The sequence below is a fragment of the Triticum dicoccoides genome, chromosome 3A, assembly GCF_002162155.2.
Source record: "Triticum dicoccoides isolate Atlit2015 ecotype Zavitan chromosome 3A, WEW_v2.0, whole genome shotgun sequence".
Taxonomy (NCBI): domain Eukaryota; kingdom Viridiplantae; phylum Streptophyta; class Magnoliopsida; order Poales; family Poaceae; genus Triticum; species Triticum dicoccoides.
The window spans coordinates 639,438,668-639,459,422 of NC_041384.1; the positions used below are offsets into that span (position 1 = coordinate 639,438,668).

The window sequence follows — 20,755 nt, forward strand, 5'->3', positions numbered from 1 at the left end:
CCATCAGAAAAGCAACACGCCTCACACCCCCACTTGATCAAAAGTCCGGTCACGGCTCACTCGGCTCGGCTTCGTCTCTTATTCCAAAGCCATTTGTTGGGCTCGCGAGAAAAGCCGCAGTCGGAATAAAGTTGGTTAAGCGCAAGCAAGCGCGCGCCAATATTAATCGGCCCCCTCCCCCTCCACTTCCCCCCAACCCCCGGCCCTTTTACCCGCCTCCCCACCTTTGCCTCCCACCGCCCGCCCTCCTGCTCCCTCCCACTCCACTCGCAGGCCCCCGCCCGCCGCGCACCGAGAGAGGAAGGAGGGGGGCTCGGCGCGGCGCGGCGCGGCCATGGCCGACGCGTCCGCCTTCCCCTACGGGCTGCGCGTCCTCGTCGTCGACGACGACCCCACCTGGCTCAAGATACTCGAGAAGATGCTCCGCAAGTGCTCCTACGAAGGTTCGAATCTTCGCCTGCTTTCCTCCTCGGGTTCCCGATCGGCTTGGCGTGGCGGCTACGCCGTCGCCTCCCCATATGCATCCGTCCGTCGCCCATGCGTGCCTGCTGCTTGTTTAAATTACCCAGCGAAATCGGTTGAGAGTTGAGACTAATCGCTATAATTAAATTATTGTGTGCGTGTGCGTGTGCGTTCTGGGATTGAAGTGGACTTTTCGGACCTTGTCGATCGAATTTAGGCTGTCTGGGGAACTTTCTTTCATAGATTTGTATCATCCAGCGGTTTGCCCGCTTTTGGATTCCCCTTTTGTGTCTGTTTTTGCTTGTGTGTGTATGTGACTGGTTGGTGTCAACCGTGAGTGACTGAGTGCGAGCAGCAGAGGCCTTGTCCATCAAACCCTTTTTGGCTAAAAAATTTGTATAGCGAACAACATATGCATTTCGAGTCTGTGTCCACTTTTATGTGATGATGATTGCTCAATAATTCAGATGGATATCTTTTTCTCCGCAGAGGGGTTGGTATCACTGCTGAATCAGTTTTGTTTCTTTGAGGTGCTGCGTAATTTGCTTTTGAGGCAACTCCTGTGTAATTTACCAGGAACCACACATTAAAATTCAGAGCGTGTAGTTACTTCCGACGATATCTTCTTTGCGGCCTTTCACCATTTAGGTGTTATATTTCCGTGACACCAGTGACTGGGGACTTTGAGGGCTATGTAGAAAATTCAGTTTTAACATACAGTACTTACCTGTCCTTTTGGTAGACCTATTGCCAATCATCACCTACTGAGTGGTCAGTGTTCTTAACTAACTTAACTACCAATCTATTAGCCTCTCTGTTTTGTGTTTTGCGCCAGCGCAGAAACCATTTTTATGCCTCCCTATTTATGTTAATAGTCATGATTTTTGTGTGATGAATGATGATGAGTTATCTGTTTATCAGTTAGACTAAACTAGTTATCTACCTGCAGTTACCACATGCGGCCTAGCTAGAGTTGCTCTTGAAATTCTCCGGGAGAGGAAAAACAGGTTCGACATTGTGATTAGTGATGTCAACATGCCAGATATGGATGGCTTCAAGCTTCTTGAACACATTGGACTTGAGATGGATCTGCCTGTTATAAGTTAGTATCCAACACCAAACCCCTGCAATTTTCAAAGAAGAAATGATATTTTTATTCAGTTTGAATATCTACTCAAAACTGCCAAACTGCTCCATTCTGTTTTCACAGTGATGTCCATTGATGGGGAGACAAGTAGGGTGATGAAAGGTGTGCAGCATGGTGCTTGCGATTACCTCCTTAAGCCTGTTCGGATGAAGGAACTCCGGAACATTTGGCAACATGTATACAGGAAGAAAATGCACGAGGTTAAAGAGATCGAAGGTCATGATAGCTGTGATGATCTCCAGATACTAAGATATGGTTTCGAGGGATTTGATGAGAAGGGCCTATTTATGACAGTTGATTCCGATCCCACGAGGAAGAGAAAAGACATGGACCACGGAGATCAGGACTCCAGTGACGGTGCTACTGCTAAAAAGGCTAGAGTAGTCTGGTCTGTTGATCTGCATCAGAAGTTTGTAAATGCTGTGAACCAAATTGGATTCGACAGTGAGTGCTCTCTGAAATATCAGTTACCTTCCTATATATTTATCAGTTACCTTCCTATAAATTTATCAAATCAGCATGATCCTCATTCCAAAAGAGCAATGCCGTCATTTTGCAGAAGTGGGGCCGAAGAAAATATTGGACCTGATGAACGTGCCGGGCTTAACAAGAGAGAATGTTGCTAGCCATCTTCAGGTATGACATGATGTTCAAATGGCAAATTTCTATGGTCTCTTTTCTTGAAAAAGGAACCGAGTTCATAAAGAGGGCGTTAAATCAGATTTTTAATAAAATCAAGAAAGTTTGTATACAGGACACACTAAATTCAGATAACTGCACCATGACTTTTCTCCAACTCCCTATACCTGGTGTGTCATGACAAATTTGGGCAACTTTGAAACTCACAAATCAGGCGTATGAATAGCAGTAAAATTGGAATTTATAATCTGATGCAGGTAGTTTCTCGTGCAATAAAGGATCACCTTTTTAAAATAACACAAGATCACCTTTGTCAGAGTTCCCCCTAGAAGTAAGTGAAAGGAGATTCTTGGTTCAGTAAATGACACAAAAAGGGATGTTATGGTGTTGCAATGAGTTCCCGCCATGTGCATTCTTTCCCTGTGCCATGTTCATGGGTTATGACAAAGCTCCTATTTGATCATTGGTCGAGCTACTGTAGGAACATATACTTTCTGAGTAGCTCCCTTGTAAAAATACTTTTTTGCAGTTTATATTAACCTGAATCCTTACCTTTAACTGTCAAATATCACATACTCAAAATGCATACAAATTCATGTGAATTCTGAAGCACTTACCCAACACTCTAGAATTCAGGTAAAATCATTGTATTCCTGAAAACTAAGGAATGGTTTTCTAGTATTCATCAGAAGAAAATTCGTTGTTGATGCAGAAATATCGCCTATACTTGGGGAGGCTGCAAAAGCAGAATGAGGAAAGGATATTGGGCTCTGGCAGGCAAGATTTCAGCACTAAGGGACCATCATCAGAGAACCTTAACCTCAGAAGCTCCTTCCAAGAGCAACCAAGCAACACTTCCAGTGGATATCCGCATGCTTCCCAGAAGATACAAGGCCAGAGCAGTTTGTCAGATTCTCAGTTAGAAGAAACCAAGCGCACGGTCCCCTTACCGGCGCCAGATAGAAGCATGAATTCTGTAAGTTCAGCTGCCGAACCTCAGAATGTCGCCGGTGTTTCACCAATAGGCGGCGTGCTGTCGTTCAAAGGTTTGCCAGTGAATCAGGACAGGAAGCCATCAGAAACCATGATACTGGAATGCCAGGCCTGGACTGGAGGAGTGCCAGCAAAGCAGTTCATGCAGTACCCAAAGCACAACCATGCACGCTGCGACTTGTTAGGGGATTATGCATGCCTACCAAAGCCAGACTTGGAACACCCCACTGCTCCTGGCCATTTGTTTACCCCACCGCCGCTTATCTCAATGAGTTGCAGTACGGAGATGGACGCCAGAAACTTCTCAGATGTGAAGCCAGCCCTTCTTGACTGCATCAAGTCCTTCTCCCCGGCGTTGACATGTACAGCTGATTCGGTTTCTGTTCAGATCAGTGACAGTGTTGTGACCGCAACCAATGCTGCTGACCGGAAGTTTTCCAGTGTGGAAGGTTTGCCTAGCACTAAAGATTGTTACTTCGGCCAGACGAGCAACCAAGGCTCCTGGCTTCGTTCGCAAGAGGAGCCAAGCATCATATGCGGGGCGGATTTTGCTTCTCTGCCCGAGGATCTCCCCGGCTACCCACTTCAAGGAGGTGTCTCCTTTGAGAATGTAGGGCTGAGTAGCATTGATTTGTTTCACTACAACGACGCGATGATACTATCTGGGCTACAAAGTAACTGGTATGATGATCAAGACCACTTCAGCAGCGAAACGACGGACTACCCGTTGATGGATGGATGCCTCTTCGCATAATCCCCCTTCTGTTCGGCCATGCCGTTTTGTGAGGAGAGGATGGTGTTGTTTGGTATGTCTCCATATAGCACCTCTTGTAGGGCTGCAGTGTTCTAACTTGATCCTTTGGTGGAAGGATCTAATTGTAGTAACTCCACTTTTGATAAAAATGTCTGTATTATAGACCGTGGCATGGTATAATCTATAAATACTCTTCGAGGATCTCTCAAAGTATATATATGGAGACTGTCGAATATTTGCTTTCAGAGCCAGCACTGCTGTAGATTTTCGCTCTGATGCAGCATTGCAGACTGTGTTTGCTATTGCCATTGCACATCACAGGCAAACATAACTTCTACTCCCTCCGTCCCACAAACGATCTTATATTGTGGGACGGAGCGAGTAAGTTTCAGGTTGGTCAGACAGGTTTCTTCTTCTCCCCCCGAGGGCGCGGAGAAAGTTACTACTGATCTAACACAAAAGAATTTCTTGGGTGGGGTAGCGGTTAGTAGACTTTGATGCAGTATGATACAAACCAAAACTAATCTAGCATCTGCAAAGATGAATGAAACAGTAGAGTTGCAATCATAACCAGTTTGCATCACAATTGCACTGGAACTCACTTGCTGCTGCACCAGCTGAACTGTCTGCCTCCGGCCAATCTGAGCGTGCTTCCATTTGACTCTGTTGTGATGCCAAAAGTATGAACACTCCGGAGTGAATTTCGGTGACTGAGAAAATCATGTAAATTATACCCAAATTAGTGTGATTATTATTTGTTAAACACCCCGTTTATCGGTTGATTTATGTAAGGCGTCCACAAGTTTCAAGGTTTACGCATTGGCTGACAACTAGATTTTTACTACTCCCTCTGTCTCAAAATGTTAGTGGGCAAAAATGCCTTACATTTTAAGACAGAGGGAGTATTTAATAAAAACAATTTTGCTACCGTAGTGATTTTGTAACTGCGAACAGGGTGTAGTATTATCACACAAGCTTTGAACCTTACCCAAGACCAGCACTGCCTTTTGACTTTTTAGGGGGTTTACGTAAACCGGCCCGGTTGGCGTACTCCTGAGCACCCGTCGCCTTCCGTCAGTACACGAATCCTTCAGGCCTTCAGGGTCAGAGGCTCGGACACAAAGCAGCGAGAAAACGAAGGTAGGATCCGGGCGCGAGATCCGCCACCCCACCACCAATGGCGGCGGCCGCGCTCCTCCTCCTCCTGCTGCTGTGGCCGGCCGTGGTGTATGCCTCCGGGGAGGGGCGGCGGCTGCACACGCTCTTCTCGGTGGAGTGCGGCGACTACTTCGACTGGCAGGCGGTGGGGCTCCTCCACAGCCTGCGCAAGGCGGGGCAGCCCGGCGGCGTCACCCGCCTCCTCAGCTGCGCCCCCGACCAGCTCCCCTCCTACCGCGGCCTCCGCATCGGCCACACTCTCCAGGTCCCCTCCTACAGCCGCCACCCCCGCACCGGCGACTGGTAGGTAACTCTCGTCGCCGCACGCACATTCAGCACGCATGCTCCTCTCCTCCTCGTTCCCCATTTGTTCCACTTTACCCTGCGCCCGGCCGAAGCTGAAACTTCTGGGGTTAGGTTTTGAGACGGACTGAGAAATTAGTTGCGGACTGCTTCTGCATTTGGAATTTATAACGCTTGATTTGGGTGAGGTGCTTGATTTGGCAGGCCCTTCTTGGAGTGAACTGATTGGGGCATGGATGAATATGAATACGAGCTTCGAAGATTTCCTCATTTGGAATGAAAGTGACCTTGGTGTTCATTTTCCGTGTGCAGGTACCCAGCCATCAACAAGCCTGCAGGGGTGGTACATTGGTTGGAGCACAGCCCAGAGGCGGACAACGTCGATTGGGTCGTGATCTTGGATGCAGACCAGATTGTTAGAGGCCCGATTATCCCTTGGGAACTCGGAGCAGAAAAAGGCAAGCCTGTTGCAGCTTATTATGGGTATGGTTTCAGTCAGCAATTTAGAATTGATGATCCTTCTGTCCATTTTCTGCTTAGTATGGTAATGTGGAATTGGGCGATGGTAGTAAAATTAGTTACTGAAATAGTGCTGTACCACATCAATAGTTTAGACATTGGTGACTCATCCTTCCTCGCAGAGCATACCTTTTGTACTGAGTGTCACTTGTTAACTCAGGTTCATATCATTGTCTGACTGGAAGTCTGGAACTCAGCCTCCGATTTATCTTATTTACGTATTCTCTTAACTAGGTATTTGAAGGGTTGTGATAACATCCTTGCACAGTTGCACACTGCACATCCAGAATTTTGTGACAAAGTTGGTGGAATTCTGATCATGCATATCGATGACTTAAGAGCTCTAGCCCCTCTGTGGCTGTCAAAAACTGAAGAAGTGAGGCAAGATAAGTCCCACTGGTCAACTAATATTACTGGTGATATATATGGCATGGGGTGGATCAGTGAGATGTATGGGTACTCATTTGGCGCTGCAGAAGTAAGCTCGATTACTCTTCTTCACTGTATTATGCATTGTGAAAGCAAATATTTCCCGAGTATATTTTATGTGGTTTTACGTATTACCTTCATTGTATAATACTATAATCCTCTTTGACAGGTAGGTCTAAGACACAAGATAAATGATGACATAATGATCTACCCAGGCTATACTCCAAGAATTGGCACTGAGCCACTTATCCTGCACTATGGTTTGCCATTTAAAGTTGGAAATTGGTCCTTCAGCAAGTTAGAACACCATGAGGATGGTATAGTTTATGACTGCAACCGCTTATTTCCTCCACCTCCATTCCCTAGAGAGGTAAACAGTCTTCCTAACCATATTTTGGGATGTTCTCACTGGTAGGCAGTGGCTAGCTATGCTGTATGTGACTATTTAATGTTACTAACTTTATATAGGTTGAGGTGATGGAATCTGACCCAAATGTGAAACGGGCCTTATATCTAAGCATCGAGTGCATTAACACATTGAACGAAGGGCTTCTTTTGCATCACACATCTGTTGGCTGCCCGAAACCACAGTGGTCAAAATACTTGAGCTTCCTTAAAAGCAAAAGGTTCTCAGAGCTTACAAAACCAAAGTACTGGAACAGTCTAAAAGTTGAAAACAAATTGACTGTACAGCATGTTGCATTGTCCAAAAGCAGACATCCAAAAATACACACCCTTTTCTCAACCGAATGTTCGTCGTATTTTGACTGGCAAACTGTTGGGCTCATGCACAGCTTTCGTATAAGCGGTCAGCCTGGTAATATTACACGCTTATTGAGTTGTACAGACGAGGAATTGAAGAATTACAAGGGCCGTGACCTTGCTCCCACACATTATGTTCCATCTATGAACAGACACCCACTGACAGGGGACTGGTATAAACTTCTGGCTTAATAATGCGCTCAAAACTTTTGCTCGGTACGTAATCTTTTACTTGTTCTTCTTAGGTACCCAGCAATTAATAAACCAGCAGCAGTTCTCCATTGGATTAACCATGTGCAGACTGATGCTGAGTTCATTGTTATCTTGGATGCTGATATGATCATGAGAGGTCCCATCACTCCATGGGAGTATGGTGCAAAACTTGGTCATCCTGTTTCAACTCCCTATGAGTAAGATTCTTATGTGGCGCTGTGTAATTTGCAGCATGTGTTGCTGTGGTTTAGTGATATTACAGTTCCTGTTTACCAGATATGTTGAGAGGTGCTTCTATGCATCGACTCCATGCTGAGTTTGCACAAATCTTAGTGCACATCTAAGAGTTCGTTGAACCAACTTACCTCTTGCGTACTTCAAGATTTGTGCAAGTCTCATTGCAAAGTTGAGGCAGTGATGCATGTAATTACTGCATATGAGAGAACCATGTACTAATATCATCCTTTCTGTTTGTCAGTTATCTCATTGGGTGCGATAACATACTTGCAAAGATACACACTCGCAATCCATCTGCATGCGAAAAGGTTGGTGGTGTCATTATCATGCATATTGATGATCTCCGACGTTTTGCTATGCTGTGGCTGCACAAATCAGAAGAGGTTCGTGCAGACAAAGATCACTATGCGACAAACATTACTGGTGATATATATGCCTCTGGCTGGATAAGTGAGATGTATGGTTACTCTTTTGCAGCAGCCGAGGTATGTGTAGTGGTTTATCTTTTCCCCTTTTGTCCTTGCAACTGCAAGCATATGTCTGCAACTGGCTGCATCGCATTAGAACTTACTGGCTATATTGAATCATTTTAAAACCTGTAGATGTTTACATCAATGCAAATATGGTGCTTGTAACTGCTAGAGATAGTCTATGGAAAGCGTGCGCTAATAAGTTCTAGAAAGCTAGCATGGTTAGCTTCAGTTGGCAGTTAGATCTCTCGGTGTCAGTAGAAGTTCGAAAGCTAGTATGGATAGCACCAGCTGGCAGTTAGCATTCATAAGTTCTAGAAATCTAGTATAGACGATGAACTATAAGGGCTATGATCTTGTCCTTCTCTGCAAAATTGGTTTATCTTGCTGCTTGACAGTTTCTTCTTCACTTGTCATGCAGCTTAACCTGCGACACATCATAAGGAGTGACATATTAATATATCCAGGCTATGTTCCTCTGCCTGGAGTAAATTACAAGGTTTTCCATTATGGGCTGAGATTTGGTGTTGGTGATTGGAGCTTTGACAAGGCAGACTGGAGAAACGCTGATATTGTAAACACATGTTGGGCCAAGTTCCCTGAACCACCTGATCCATCTGCTATCACGAAAGGCGATCAAAATGCACGGGAGAGGGATCTTCTCAGCATCGAGTGTGGCAAGGCTTTGAACAAGGCCCTATACTTGCACCACAAACGCCGAAATTGCCCTCGACTAAGCACCACCATAGGCAGCATCTCGAAGAAAATTGAGGAAGTTTTAACCTCCAATAAATCAGAGAGAGTTACACAACGGTCGTCCACAACTACAATTGGACGAAATGTGGAGCACATGGATGTGACCAGGCAGCAGGCTGTTGAAAGAGCCACAGACACTGTATCACGCGTACATGGATCAAAGAGACTAACCAGATCATCAAAGATGTGGATTTTTGCTGTTTGGGCAACATCTGTAGTAGTTTTTTTACTGGTAATCTCGATGTTTTTCTCGGATCGAAGGAGAAGTGTTTCGAGATCTAGGGCTTCCAGAAGCCAGAAGGCCCACAGCTTGACTATAAAACAAACAGTATGATCATAAGTTTATTCCTTTGCCAATACAGACATAAAGGGGGTACAGTACAAGGAATCTATAGGAAAGAAGAAGCCGGAGCTGATTAACCATGTGAATTCCTTATTTTTGACAAGTTTTTTTAGTGCTATTAGCAGATTTTGTTGCAACTACTGTAGCTAACGCTGTTATGTTCAATTCCTATAGGTGTTTGTTTAGCTTGGTGTAATTGATATGCTCTTGTATTGTTTTCCCTAGTCAATTAAGGTGTCTGTGTAGAAAATTGTATGTGATTAACTAGCATACGGATAGAATAAACATTTTGGTCACAATCCCTCTGGACTGCTATACAAAATTATATGTGTTTTCAAGTTTTTGGTCACACAATCCCTGTAGCACAACCGCTCTGTCTTCAAGTTTTTTTTCCACATCTTTAAACGACAAGTATTTCGTAAAAACATCTCCAACAACTTCTCTTTCCTGTCCTTACTCTTAGAATTGAGCCAAAAAAGCTAGTCCAACGACTCTCGTTTTCCCAGTAAAATATTGGTGATAAAAAACGCAACCTCCACGTAGAGAGGGGGTCAGGAAGAGCACAACTCCCTCATGTGAGGGGTGTTGCCCTTCTCACAATACCACCCAAACCGTGGGCCCATATGTCACACACCGCCTTCCCATCCGTCATCGCCGTTGACTAGCGCCGCCGTCCGCCAGAGAGAGAGGCAGGGTGTCATACAAGACTTCATTTATCTAGATGTAGACCCATTTTTGCCTCGGGGTGCGTTATGTTACGGTAATATATTATGTCATCACAAACATCTGTTTCTCCATTAACTACTTGTCACATAAGCAAATTTGCCTTGATATGCGTTGTGTTTTTTTTAACGTAAATAACTTTATTTCTCATATAATAGCCATGTCATTTACAGTATGTGGAAGAATAAAGTCAGGGGGATTGGAGTCCCAAAATTCAGATAAACCAAGGCTAAAGCAGTGCTTTGCTAAACAATCAGCAACAAGATTGGTTTCTCTTCCACAATAAACAAAGCTGACATTTGAAAAGTTAATCGCCAGCAGACTAGTCTCGGTGATGATTGGCACATCGGGACCCATGTAAGCATCAAGGTCTGAAACTGCCTCCAATGCATTTAAACTATCTGATTGAATGATTATATTGGAGCACCCGAAATTAGAAGCCAGAATAAATCCATACCGAATAGCCTTTATCTCTGCCGAAACCACTGATGCAACATTAATTTTGTTAATAGCTAAGTTACTCTCACTATGACCAGCTTGAGGAAGATTTACTGGAAATCTGTTGAAGATTCTCTTATAGAAATAGCATAGCAAGTTAGCAAAAACACCCCAGAAAAACTAGTGATTGCGCAAAAACGAGTTTAATTTTGTTTTTTGAGCAAGCAAAAACAAGTCTAGGAAAAACAGAGTAAACGCCTTACGCGAAGCCCAGCCAAAGGCCCAGGTTACCATCTCAGCCCAGAAGCCCAACCAAAGGCCCAGAATACCCCACCCGCCGTCAGCATATTCTCCCTCGGCTCTCCTTTCCTCACTACCAGTCGCCAGTCCACTCCACACGGCGGAAACCATTTCGAAACCCCATCCCCGAAAATCCCCCGCCCCCCGAAAACTTTCCCGCTCGACCCCCCCAAACCCTAGCCGGATCTCCCGCCGGCGACGCCCCCGGCGGCCGGCGAGATGCACATCAAGGAGGTCTGCCTGGAGGGCTTCAAGTCGTACGCGGGGCGGACGGTGGTGCCGGGGTTCGACCCGCTGTTCAACGCCATCACCGGGCTCAACGGCTCCGGCAAGTCCAACATCCTCGACTCCATCTGCTTCGTGCTCGGCATCACCGACCTCCGCGCCGTGCGCGCCGCCTCGCTCCAGGAGCTCGTCTACAAGCAGGGCCAGGCCGGCGTCACCAAGGCCACCGTCTCCATCGTCTTCGACAACTCCGACCGCGCCCGCTCCCCGCTCGGCTACGAGGACTCGGCCGAGATCACCGTCACGCGCCAGGTTACGCATCCCACCCCCCTGCCCCGACTTACGCTGCCCACCTGTCCTTTTGACGCCTCCCTATGCGCGTGATTGGGTTCCGTGGGAGAATTTCTGAAGGGGATTTAGTGCGTCCCTTACACTTCTGTCCTTAGTGGTTCGAATTTGACGCTAATTGTTGAGTCGGGAGTTGTTGTCCGTCTGCCTGTTGGTCCTCGAGATCGTGATACTGACTGGAGGTGGATTTTAGAAAGGATTTTTAGGAGTTTTGTACTATGGATATGCTCTAGATTTAGGTCGTTGTGGACTTTTGGCATTCCAGTATTTATGCGCAAGAATGTTTTCCACTAACAGGCAATAACGCCTTGTCAAATTTTGCAATTAATTCACTTAATTATGATGGATCTGCTTTAACTGAAGTTGCTATCTGCAGTTTATTTATTTTTCGATTAGATTCTTAATCTTTGTAGTGTTTCTATTGTGGACCATTAGTGCCTCCAGCTTTACTGAATACTGACAAGCTACTCTTGTATCTGTAGATTGTAGTTGGTGGACGGAACAAATACCTTATAAATGGCCATCTTGCACAACCTTCCCGGGTGCAGACTCTTTTCCACTCTGTGCAGCTTAACGTGAACAATCCCCATTTCCTAATTATGCAAGGACGTATTACGAAAGTGCTGAACATGAAGCCTCCAGAAATTCTTTCCATGTTGGAAGAGGCAGCCGGCACAAGGATGTACGAAATGAAGAAGGAATCTGCTCTGAAAACACTTGAGAAGAAGCAGAACAAAGTCGAGGAGATCAATAAACTTCTTGATGATGAAATCCTTCCTGCATTGGAGAAACTTAGAAAAGAGAGGTGCCAGTACATGAAATGGGCCAATGGTAACACTGAACTGGATCGACTGAAAAGATTCTGTATTGCATATGAGTTTGTTCAAGCTGAGAAAGTGCGAGAAAGTGCACTCAGTGATGTCAAACAAATCCAGGGAAAGATTGTTGAACTGGATGAAAGCACAGAAAAGCTAAAAGCAGACATAGATGAAATGGACAAAAACGTAGCTACCTTAACTGCTGAAAAAGAAGCCAAGCTAGGCGGTGAGATGAAGGTTTTGTCAGAGAAAGTGGATAAGCTCTCACATGCACTTATTAAGGAAACTTCTCTGATGGATAATCAAGAGGAAACTCTAAGGTCAGAGGAAAAGGCTGCTGAAAAGGTAATGCATTATTTATTTTCACGTCCCTCAGTACCCATATTTATTCCAAAATACTTACAGTGTGGCATATATGCCATCTGTTTATAGATCCTGAAGAACATTGAGGACATCAAGAGATCTATTGTTGAAAGAGATGCTGCTGTAAAAAATGCAGAGGACGGTGCATCTGATATGAGTAAGAGAGCAGAGGATCTGACAAAGGAGATAGATGATAGCGAGAAAGAATATCAGGTATGCAAACTTTTGCAAATCATAGAATGTATAAACTGACAACTTGACTTTGAGTTCCTGGATACTAAATTCTACTTTACACAGGGTGTGCTGGCAGGAAAAAGCAGTGCGAATGAGAAGAAATGCCTAGAAGATCAACTTAGAGATGCAAAAGCTGCTGTTGGAGAGGCAGAATCTGGACTAAAGCAGTTGACGACAAAAATAAGCCATTCTGAGAAGGAGCTGAAAGAGAAGAAAGCTCAGATGAAATCCAAGCGTGATGAAGCTACTGCAGCTGAGAAAGAGCTGAAAGCTAGGACAAAAGACTTGGATGCTATCAAGGCATCCATGGGGTCTATAAATTACGAAGAGGGCCAGATGGAAGCTCTGCAAAAGGTATGCAAAAAAGATCATTTTCCTGTGGCATAAACGGTGCATATTACTATTTTAGAAGTTCCTTAACAGGTAGGCAATGTTTGGGAACTGTTTTTCATCACTCTGTGTTCTTCCATCATTCATAGGATCGATCAACAGAGGTAGAGGTGGTTCAAAAATTGAAGGACAAAGTTCGTGCACTTTCTGGTGAGCTGGGGAATGTGAACTTCAGCTATCAAGATCCTGTCAAAAAATTTGATAGATCAAAAGTCAAAGGAGTAGTTGCACGGCTTATTAAGATAAAGGATAGCTCCACGGCAACAGCATTGGAGGTCTGTTTCAGCAAACTCCTCATTTTTGTTTTGAAGTTGAGTTCCCCTTTCAGTGAAGGAACTGGTTTGGATGCATCAGTTTAATTCCTAGTCAAATTATGCAGGTTGCTGCTGGAGGCAGGCTATATAATGTGGTTGTTGACACCGAAACCACAGGAAAGCAGCTCCTACAAAACGGAGGGCTCAAAAGGAGGGTGACCATAATACCGTTGAATAAAATCCATACAGGCACTATACCTGATAGAGTCCAGCAGGCGGCTCGTAGAATGGTCAGTGAATGTTTTGTTTTCATTCGTTGGATATAACCTTTTTGCTGACTTTTGAGAATGTTATACTGATTTGTATGTATGTAGGTTGGAGCTGAAAATGTAACATTAGCTCTAGAATTGGTTGGCTATGACGAAGAAGTAAAGGTTAGTATTTTCATCCTACGATTGTATAATTTGTATTAGTTTTTACAGTATTCTGCACTATGTATATGCCTTGTCATTCATTATATCAACAATCTTAAATTTTGAAGAGATTCCTTATTGCAGAATGCTATGGCTTATGTCTTTGGCTCAACATTTGTATGTCGAAATATGGAGGCAGCAAAGGAGGTAATGTAGCTTTCTTCAGAAATATGTTCTAGTCATTCTAGTTCTAACTGAGTCTGCCTATCCAAGTATAATATATGTTCAGTGTTGGTTCTTACTGAGACAGTTGATTCTCTTGTTATAGATTGCCTTCAATAGGGAAGTTGGCAGTACAAGTGTGACTCTTGAAGGTGACATTTTCCAGCCTAGTGGGCTATTGACCGGAGGCAGTCGCAGGTAATATTATGTCACATTTCACATTTCACTTGGTGTTAATGCTTGCATCTGATTTATTTTCAGATGAATTTTGAAATGGGTGTTCCTTTCCTTTGCCTTCCCTGTTGTTTTGGATCATGTAGTACATTTCTTTTATCACCCCTCGGCTTTAAAACTGTCAAAGTAGCCCCGAAGGAATTGACTACTGTTTAAATAACCCCCGAGACGGTTTTGGCACTGTGGTAGGTGACATGGCTGAGGAGGTGGTATATCACCTCCACATCATGTAAAATGTTAGGAAACAAAATAAGTCAGGAAAATCAGTTTACTTTTAAATTGGATTTACAAAAAGCCTGTAATTTTAATAGTTTTTAAAGGATTCCAAAACGGAAAAACTATACTTTTCAAATTGTTTGGAAATATGAATTGATCAGATTTCTGATTCTGGAACAGATTTCACCTGTTCTGTTGAAATTTCAAAATCAGGAAACAAATGAATTTCTTTTGTCATCCTGGGAATTTGTTTCTAAAATAGGAATAATTTTACCTGGGCCATTTCTTTTACCTGTTAGCTTTTTAGATGATGTGGCGGACAAGTAGGCGCCACATGCTGAATTGTCAACCACCCCGCCTGTCGTGGTGGTAAAACCACACTCAGAACGATATATTTTGGGATCATTTTAATGGTATTCAACTGCTTAGGGGCTGCTTAGAGGGTTTTGAAGCTCAAGTGGTTATGTTGACTTGGCCCCAAAACCTCAGGGGGGTGATCTAGACTTTTTCTAAAAACAATTATTTTTCCTTAGCATTCTTAAGGGGCTCTAGGGTAGGCAGACATGTTCATCAGGCCTTATTTCTTTGGTACTGGTTGGTCATAGTCAAAATTTCGAGCAGATATTGGGCATCTTTGGCATCTTATAGTTGTATTTTCTGGAGACAAGCTAGATTACTTTCAGAAAACAAAACAAGTATACTGGATTTGTTCTCATTTTATCTACTAATCTGATAAACACTACAGAGGTGGTGGGGACTTGCTAAGGAAACTCCATGAATTAGCTAAAGCTGAGGCTGATCTCTCTGAACATGAGGACAGGCTCTCTGTTATTGAACAGAAGGTATTCACTTAATGCAATGCCACTACATGCTATCCTGTTTTCTTTTGAGTACATATGTATTTATAGTACTCTTCATGATCCGGGATCTTCTTATGTTATGTGATACTACAATATTCTCTACAAACCACATTTTGCTGTTAAATATCTGCCTTCATCTGTGAACTGAAAGTTTGTAAAACTTTGGTTTTGCAACATAAGAAATAAATGGCATTAGCATGTATACACGATGGTCAAGAAGGAAAGTGAATTTATGGTGCTACCAATTAAAATCTAATTGATCATGTATTGTACATTAAACACACATTAGTTTTTGTTTGTTTAGTACTGATAATTATCTCTCTTCATTGGTATAAACATGTTATACATTGGCATCATAACATTGGTTAGATTGATTCTTTTTAATGGAATGCTTTACAATTGTCTGATAAGTAGATATTTTGATTTACCTTGTTTTGCAGATTGCTGTGCTCCTGCCTCTGCATAAAAAGTACGCTGAGTTGAAATCTCAGTTTGAACTCAAATCATATGATCTGTCATTATTTCAAAGCAGAGTTGAACAAAATGAACATCACAAGGTATAATTATTTTTATGCCACCAATATGGTTACCTTACCACATTCAGCTTCAAATTGGATCAACAATTGTTCTATTTGTACTTTAGTTAGGTGAACTTGTGAAGAAACTTGAGCAAGAACTCCAGGAATCAAAAGAAGAATTGAAGGAAAAACAAGTGGAGCATAAAAAATGTGTATCCACTGTTTCTGATTTGGAAAAGACAATTAAGACTTATGGCAGTGAACGTGAAGGTAGGCTCAAAGCTCTAGAAAAAAAGATAAAGTCACTGAAATCGGAAATGCAGGCCATGTCGAAGCAATTAAAGGTTGGTTTTCTGACTCTGTTTTTGCCATAGGTGATTTGCATTTGTCACTTGCAATATTATCTCTGGAGTGTTACCGTGTTCAATAAGATGTTCCTCTTCTTTGTTATCTGGAGTTAACTTCTAGCTCTAGAATGATTTCTTTATGGTCAGTAGTGTTCTTTTATAGGATTGTCCTTTTCTTTCACGAATGGATTGTCTGGTTGTTTTATGACATGCATATTCTGTTAGATATAGATAACTGAGATACTTTCACTAGTCTGCTTATTGTTAAAGATCATAAATTCCACTGACTGCCATCAGTCAAACACAAGCTCCCGCTGTAGATGCGTGTAAGTTTGCAGGGTACCGTCCTGTTATTGGTGCAGAATCAATGTTCAAAAAAGTGGAAAGCGTAAGGCCAGCATTGGACGTGCTTAAGCACGCTTAAGCATTTTTTAAAATTGGCCAGAATTTGACTGTTTTTGAATAATATGCACAGGAAAATAGGAAACATAGCACATAGACAATTGAAATAGCATCTAAATTGCAGTTCATACCATAGCAAATACACATCACTCATCTGGTTCACACAGCAAGCAAAATAACAACTAAAATGCAGTTCAGTTCAAATAGATATAGCCTAATAGAGATCATGTTGCCAGAATCTGAAGGAAATAGTCCCCGAACGGACCCTAATAATAAGATAAATGGCATATTGCCATTATTGCGCAAGCAGCCAAACAGAAGTAGTTCAAAAACAGCCAAGTTCTGTCCATTTTTTTTAAAATGGATTAATCTACCACTTAGGCTTTCTTTAACACTGTGCAGAATATATTTGGACTATAGTGTGCCTGGTTACTACTGAATTTTATGTATGATATTATGTTCACAACTTCATTGTGAGTTTTAGTTCAGTCCTGAGCATTAATCCCAGCAGTTTAATGAATAACATATCTGTTGTTTCTATGTTTGCTTATCCTGATTAGGCTTATCAAAGCGAGAGGGAGAGGCTTATTATGGAGAAAGATGCAGTTGCTAATGAACTTGCTTCGCTTGAAGAGCAATTGATAACTTCGAAAGCTCAGATTACTGCGCTGTCTGAAACCTGGGGCACACATAAGAGCAAGGTAGTTCAATATGCGGTGTAATGGCTTATTTGTACTTAACTACCAGCCGTTACATTTCATTTATTAAAGTATTTCCCTTTGTTTCACTGATCACATGCAGGTTGCTGCCACAAAGCTAGAGTATGACCAAGCTGAATCTGAGCTCAACATTGGTCGCTCCAAACTGAAGGAATGTGACTCACAAATAAACAGCATCTCCAAAGAGCAGCAAAAACTTCAGCAGCTACTTGGTGATTCGAATGTCGAAAGGAAGAAAATGGAAAATGAGGTACTTATTGGGTCTAATCTCTGGTGCATATTTTTGCTTTATAACTGATTTTTTTCAGTATTGTACTTATTGGGTATGTGGTGCATATTTCTACTTTATAACCGATGTTTTTTAATACTGTTCTGATTGTGTAGATGGTGAATATTTCTGCTTTTATAACTTACTGTTTTTTAACTTCTTAATATATCATACAGGTTAAGAGGATGGAGATAGAGCAGAAGGATTGCTCTTCAAGGGTTGATAAGCTAATGGAGAAGTACAGTTGGATTGCAACTGAGAAACAATTGTTCGGAAAAAGTGGTACAGATTACGACTTTGCATCGTGTGAACCACACAAGGCGAGGGAAGAACTTGATAATCTCCAAGCTCAGCAATCCGGGTACATCTTTTATCTAAAAAAAGTGAAATAAGGAAAATTGCAAGTACATCTAATGTTTCTGGATAGTTGTTCTCTTATCAGCTGTTTAATTTTCAATGCAACGAACTGACTTATTACTTCACTGTCAAATGCAGTCTTGAGAAGAGGGTCAATAAGAAAGTTATGGCAATGTTTGAGAAGGCAGAGGATGAATACAATGATTTGATATCGAAGAAAAATATTATCGAGGTAGGTCTTGCACATCTAAATTTCTTGATAACCTGGGATTGATTTTGGTACCAGCATGCAATATACCTTTTGTTGTCATCTTCAGAATGACAAGTCAAAAATCAAGAAAGTGATAGAAGAGTTGGATGAGAAGAAGAAAGAGACCTTGAAAGTTACATGGCTCAAAGTTAACAAGTAAGTAACCTTTCTGTAATATTTCCCAGCAGATGCACCACTGCATGAATATTGCTCATACTCTGTAATGATAGTATTATCTTTACTCACAAATGTACAAAGTTAACTAACCTCTGCTCCTGTAGGGATTTTGGGTCTATATTTGGTACTCTTCTACCTGGTACAATGGCAAAACTTGATCCTCCTGAAGGTGGTACCTTCTTGGATGGTCTTGAAGTTCGGGTGGCATTTGGAACAGTCTGGAAGCAATCTTTGTCTGAACTTAGTGGAGGACAGCGGTCCCTTCTTGCTCTTAGTCTTATTCTGGCGTTACTTCTTTTTAAACCTGCGCCGCTTTACATATTAGATGAGGTATGTCTGCATGTGATTTTGTATTTAAATTGCTTACCGGTTACCACCATCTCTAATCTGGCTGGTCATACTACAAACTAGCATAGTCAATTAAGATTAGCAAGACTGTTATGCAGTGTTCCTGCAAATCACATGACAGATTTTACAGAGACAGTTCACTGAAACTTAAACAAAATCAGCTTCAAGGCTGGCTGGAACTTGATCTGTCTTATGATCAGGCATTTTATGATGTTTGGATTTTGGAAATGATCAGTTAACAGTTAAGACTAAAACAACTAGTCCACCGGTCTGAACATGATTCCATGACACCTGGCTGCCAACATTTAGTTTGCTGTTTTATATTTTTCTAGACTGTGGTAGAAAGTATACCATGGTATGGATTGGGAAGATTGATAGTTTGATACTGCATAGACTCCATAGTGCACCATTGTATATTATTGTGACGTTTGATCTCCATTGCTTGATACAGTGGTTCTGATCTAAACATATGGTGTGATATGGACCTAAAACTTGATTATTACCAACACTAGCTTGCAAAAATAATCAGGCCAATATTTTTCATTTTATGCTCATATGGATAGACTGGTTTATCTAGAAGTCCCTCTTCTGTCTAGTTGGAACCTTTGTTCCTGGCATGCCACATTTGTTGTCGATGTAAATTCTTTAGTTTGAGCAAGATGATTCTACCATGTTTCTTTTTTTTAGTCCCATATGCTCCAGGTTTGAGGTATTTGCAAGTTGTTTTGATGTACAGAATAAAAAAACAAATTAATAATAATGTTCCTTTTCAACTGATCTGGATGTCCCTGTACTGCAGGTTGATGCTGCCCTTGATCTGAGCCATACCCAAAACATTGGTAGAATGATAAAGGCACATTTTCCACAGTCCCAGGTAATCTTGCTCCTCTAGATGGTGCAATCCTGTAATGACTCATGTTCAGTTACCGTCTGTATGTGTGTGTTGGGAACATTGTTTCATCCTTTCAGTTGACAATTCAAATTTGGTCATTGCAGTTCATAGTTGTGTCGCTAAAAGAGGGTATGTTCAACAACGCCAACGTGATATTCCGAACGAAATTTGTGGATGGGGTGTCCACTGTGACACGAACAGTCCCTTCGAAACAGAAATGATAGACATGCTTTGTCTGAAGGTATGCTCTCAACTCAAAATTAGGTTGTTTACGACTAAAGGCTATAATCAAATAACGGCTTACCAATTCCTTATTCAGAGATGGCTAATTCAGGGACACGACTGTGAAGAACTCTTTGGTCATGGCAATCAACAACTAACCGGCTTCCAATGTTCTGCGGTAGTTGGATTCGCTACAAAGTCTCAAGCCCCTCACTTGTAGGCTATTGGCATCACAATATGTTTGCAAACCTATGTACTAACTCAATATTAGAACATGTCGTCATGTTGATGTATATACATTTTTTCTTCTGTGTATCTTGGGCTGGTGGCGTATTATTCACTCTATATTTGTAACTGTTTGTCTCTGTCTAGGGTCTACTCTGTGTGATACTCAAAACACTTATACTATTCTAGAGCTAGCTGTTTCCTAAATGGGTGCCATGGCTTCTTTTAGCAGAAGCAGGGTGTTTTATATTCTACCACAAAAAAAATGGTGTTTTATATTCAAAGTAATAGTAGTCATTTGAAGGATACAAAATACTCCCTCCATCCCATAATATACTAGTGCTTTTGACACTACACTAGTGTCAATATGTCTTGGGACGGAGGGAGTAGCACTTTGGAAGGTCACCAAATCGCAAATAACGGCTCTTTTGACTACCATCCAATACACTGCGACTGTGCAAGGCTGGCTCGTTCTTTGCCAGATCTGCTTGCCTGTCGCATGCATTGCCGCAGACCAGCGCGTGCTGCAGGAAGTATAAAGGCCACGGCGAAAACAATTGATCTCCTGAAGGCATTACTAGCCCGGGTTGGACACTGAAAGTGTTGGTGAGATCGTGACAACTGACAATCCCATCATTTCCGTACAATCACGTGGTACAGATTATATGAAGCACAAAATAGGATTCTAGGAAGCACGCGGCACAGAAGTCATGAACTTTTTTTTTTTCTGAAACGGAGGCAAATTTTTTGCTTCATCAATTAATTAAGAAGAAGAGAACTGTCCAATTAATTATGAAAAATCAGGCG

At 42.4% G+C, this 20,755-nt stretch overlaps 3 protein-coding genes across 5 annotated transcripts; all 3 read left to right on the forward strand.

Annotated features, from left to right (window-relative positions):
* Window positions 1-211: 211 nt before the first annotated feature.
* LOC119269817 (two-component response regulator ORR26-like) lies at window positions 212-4,208 on the forward strand. Its single transcript, XM_037551742.1, has 5 exons — window positions 212-443; window positions 1,412-1,564; window positions 1,673-2,053; window positions 2,169-2,245; window positions 2,961-4,208. Exons 1-5 carry the CDS (start codon window positions 335-337, stop codon window positions 3,993-3,995), a joined length of 1,755 nt encoding a protein of 584 aa, XP_037407639.1. The 5' UTR covers window positions 212-334; the 3' UTR covers window positions 3,996-4,208.
* An 866-nt stretch (window positions 4,209-5,074) lies between these two features.
* LOC119269818 (peptidyl serine alpha-galactosyltransferase-like) lies at window positions 5,075-9,484 on the forward strand. Of its 2 annotated transcripts, none has more exons than XM_037551743.1 (8): window positions 5,075-5,456; window positions 5,769-5,939; window positions 6,210-6,453; window positions 6,574-6,774; window positions 6,873-7,339; window positions 7,412-7,576; window positions 7,858-8,101; window positions 8,508-9,484. In XM_037551743.1, exons 1-8 carry the CDS (start codon window positions 5,173-5,175, stop codon window positions 9,174-9,176), a joined length of 2,445 nt encoding a protein of 814 aa, XP_037407640.1. In that variant the 5' UTR covers window positions 5,075-5,172; the 3' UTR covers window positions 9,177-9,484. The 2 variants fall into 2 exon arrangements, with proteins under 2 accessions (XP_037407640.1, XP_037407641.1); XM_037551744.1 differs by having other exon boundaries at window positions 5,088-5,460.
* Window positions 9,485-10,769: 1,285 nt separating this feature from the next.
* LOC119269819 (structural maintenance of chromosomes protein 2-1-like) lies at window positions 10,770-20,155 on the forward strand. 2 transcript variants are annotated; one of them, XM_037551746.1, is made up of 21 exons: window positions 10,770-11,183; window positions 11,702-12,382; window positions 12,470-12,613; window positions 12,698-12,988; window positions 13,114-13,299; window positions 13,404-13,568; window positions 13,653-13,712; window positions 13,836-13,898; window positions 14,020-14,111; window positions 15,109-15,205; window positions 15,664-15,780; window positions 15,867-16,085; window positions 17,051-17,191; window positions 17,292-17,459; window positions 17,654-17,838; window positions 17,973-18,066; window positions 18,152-18,240; window positions 18,366-18,591; window positions 19,409-19,483; window positions 19,606-19,742; window positions 19,836-20,155. In XM_037551746.1, the coding sequence occupies exons 1-20, from the start codon at window positions 10,866-10,868 to the stop codon at window positions 19,720-19,722; spliced, it is 3,528 nt and encodes a 1,175-aa protein (XP_037407643.1). In that variant the 5' UTR covers window positions 10,770-10,865; the 3' UTR covers window positions 19,723-19,742; window positions 19,836-20,155. The 2 variants fall into 2 exon arrangements, with proteins under 2 accessions (XP_037407643.1, XP_037407642.1); XM_037551745.1 differs by having other exon boundaries at window positions 10,771-11,183; window positions 19,821-20,155.
* The last annotated feature ends 600 nt before the right edge of the window (window positions 20,156-20,755 follow it).

Bases quoted from the DNA above. Each gene is read 5' to 3' on its own strand.
- LOC119269819 (XM_037551746.1), top strand. From the start codon at position 10,866: ATGCACATCAAGGAGGTCTGCCTGGAGGGCTTCAAGTCGTACGCGGGG. The intron at 13,899-14,019 runs GTAATGTAGCTT...CTCTTGTTATAG, and splicing joins ATATGGAGGCAGCAAAGGAG to ATTGCCTTCAATAGGGAAGT. The intron at 18,241-18,365 runs GTAAGTAACCTT...CTGCTCCTGTAG, and splicing joins ACATGGCTCAAAGTTAACAA to GGATTTTGGGTCTATATTTG.
- LOC119269818 (XM_037551743.1), top strand. From the start codon at position 5,173: ATGGCGGCGGCCGCGCTCCTCCTCCTCCTGCTGCTGTGGCCGGCCGTG. The intron at 5,457-5,768 runs GTAGGTAACTCT...TTCCGTGTGCAG, and splicing joins CACCCCCGCACCGGCGACTG to GTACCCAGCCATCAACAAGC. The intron at 7,340-7,411 runs GTATAAACTTCT...TGTTCTTCTTAG, and splicing joins CACCCACTGACAGGGGACTG to GTACCCAGCAATTAATAAAC.
- LOC119269817 (XM_037551742.1), top strand. From the start codon at position 335: ATGGCCGACGCGTCCGCCTTCCCCTACGGGCTGCGCGTCCTCGTCGTC. The intron at 1,565-1,672 runs GTTAGTATCCAA...CTGTTTTCACAG, and splicing joins GATGGATCTGCCTGTTATAA to TGATGTCCATTGATGGGGAG. The intron at 2,246-2,960 runs GTATGACATGAT...TTGTTGATGCAG, and splicing joins ATGTTGCTAGCCATCTTCAG to AAATATCGCCTATACTTGGG.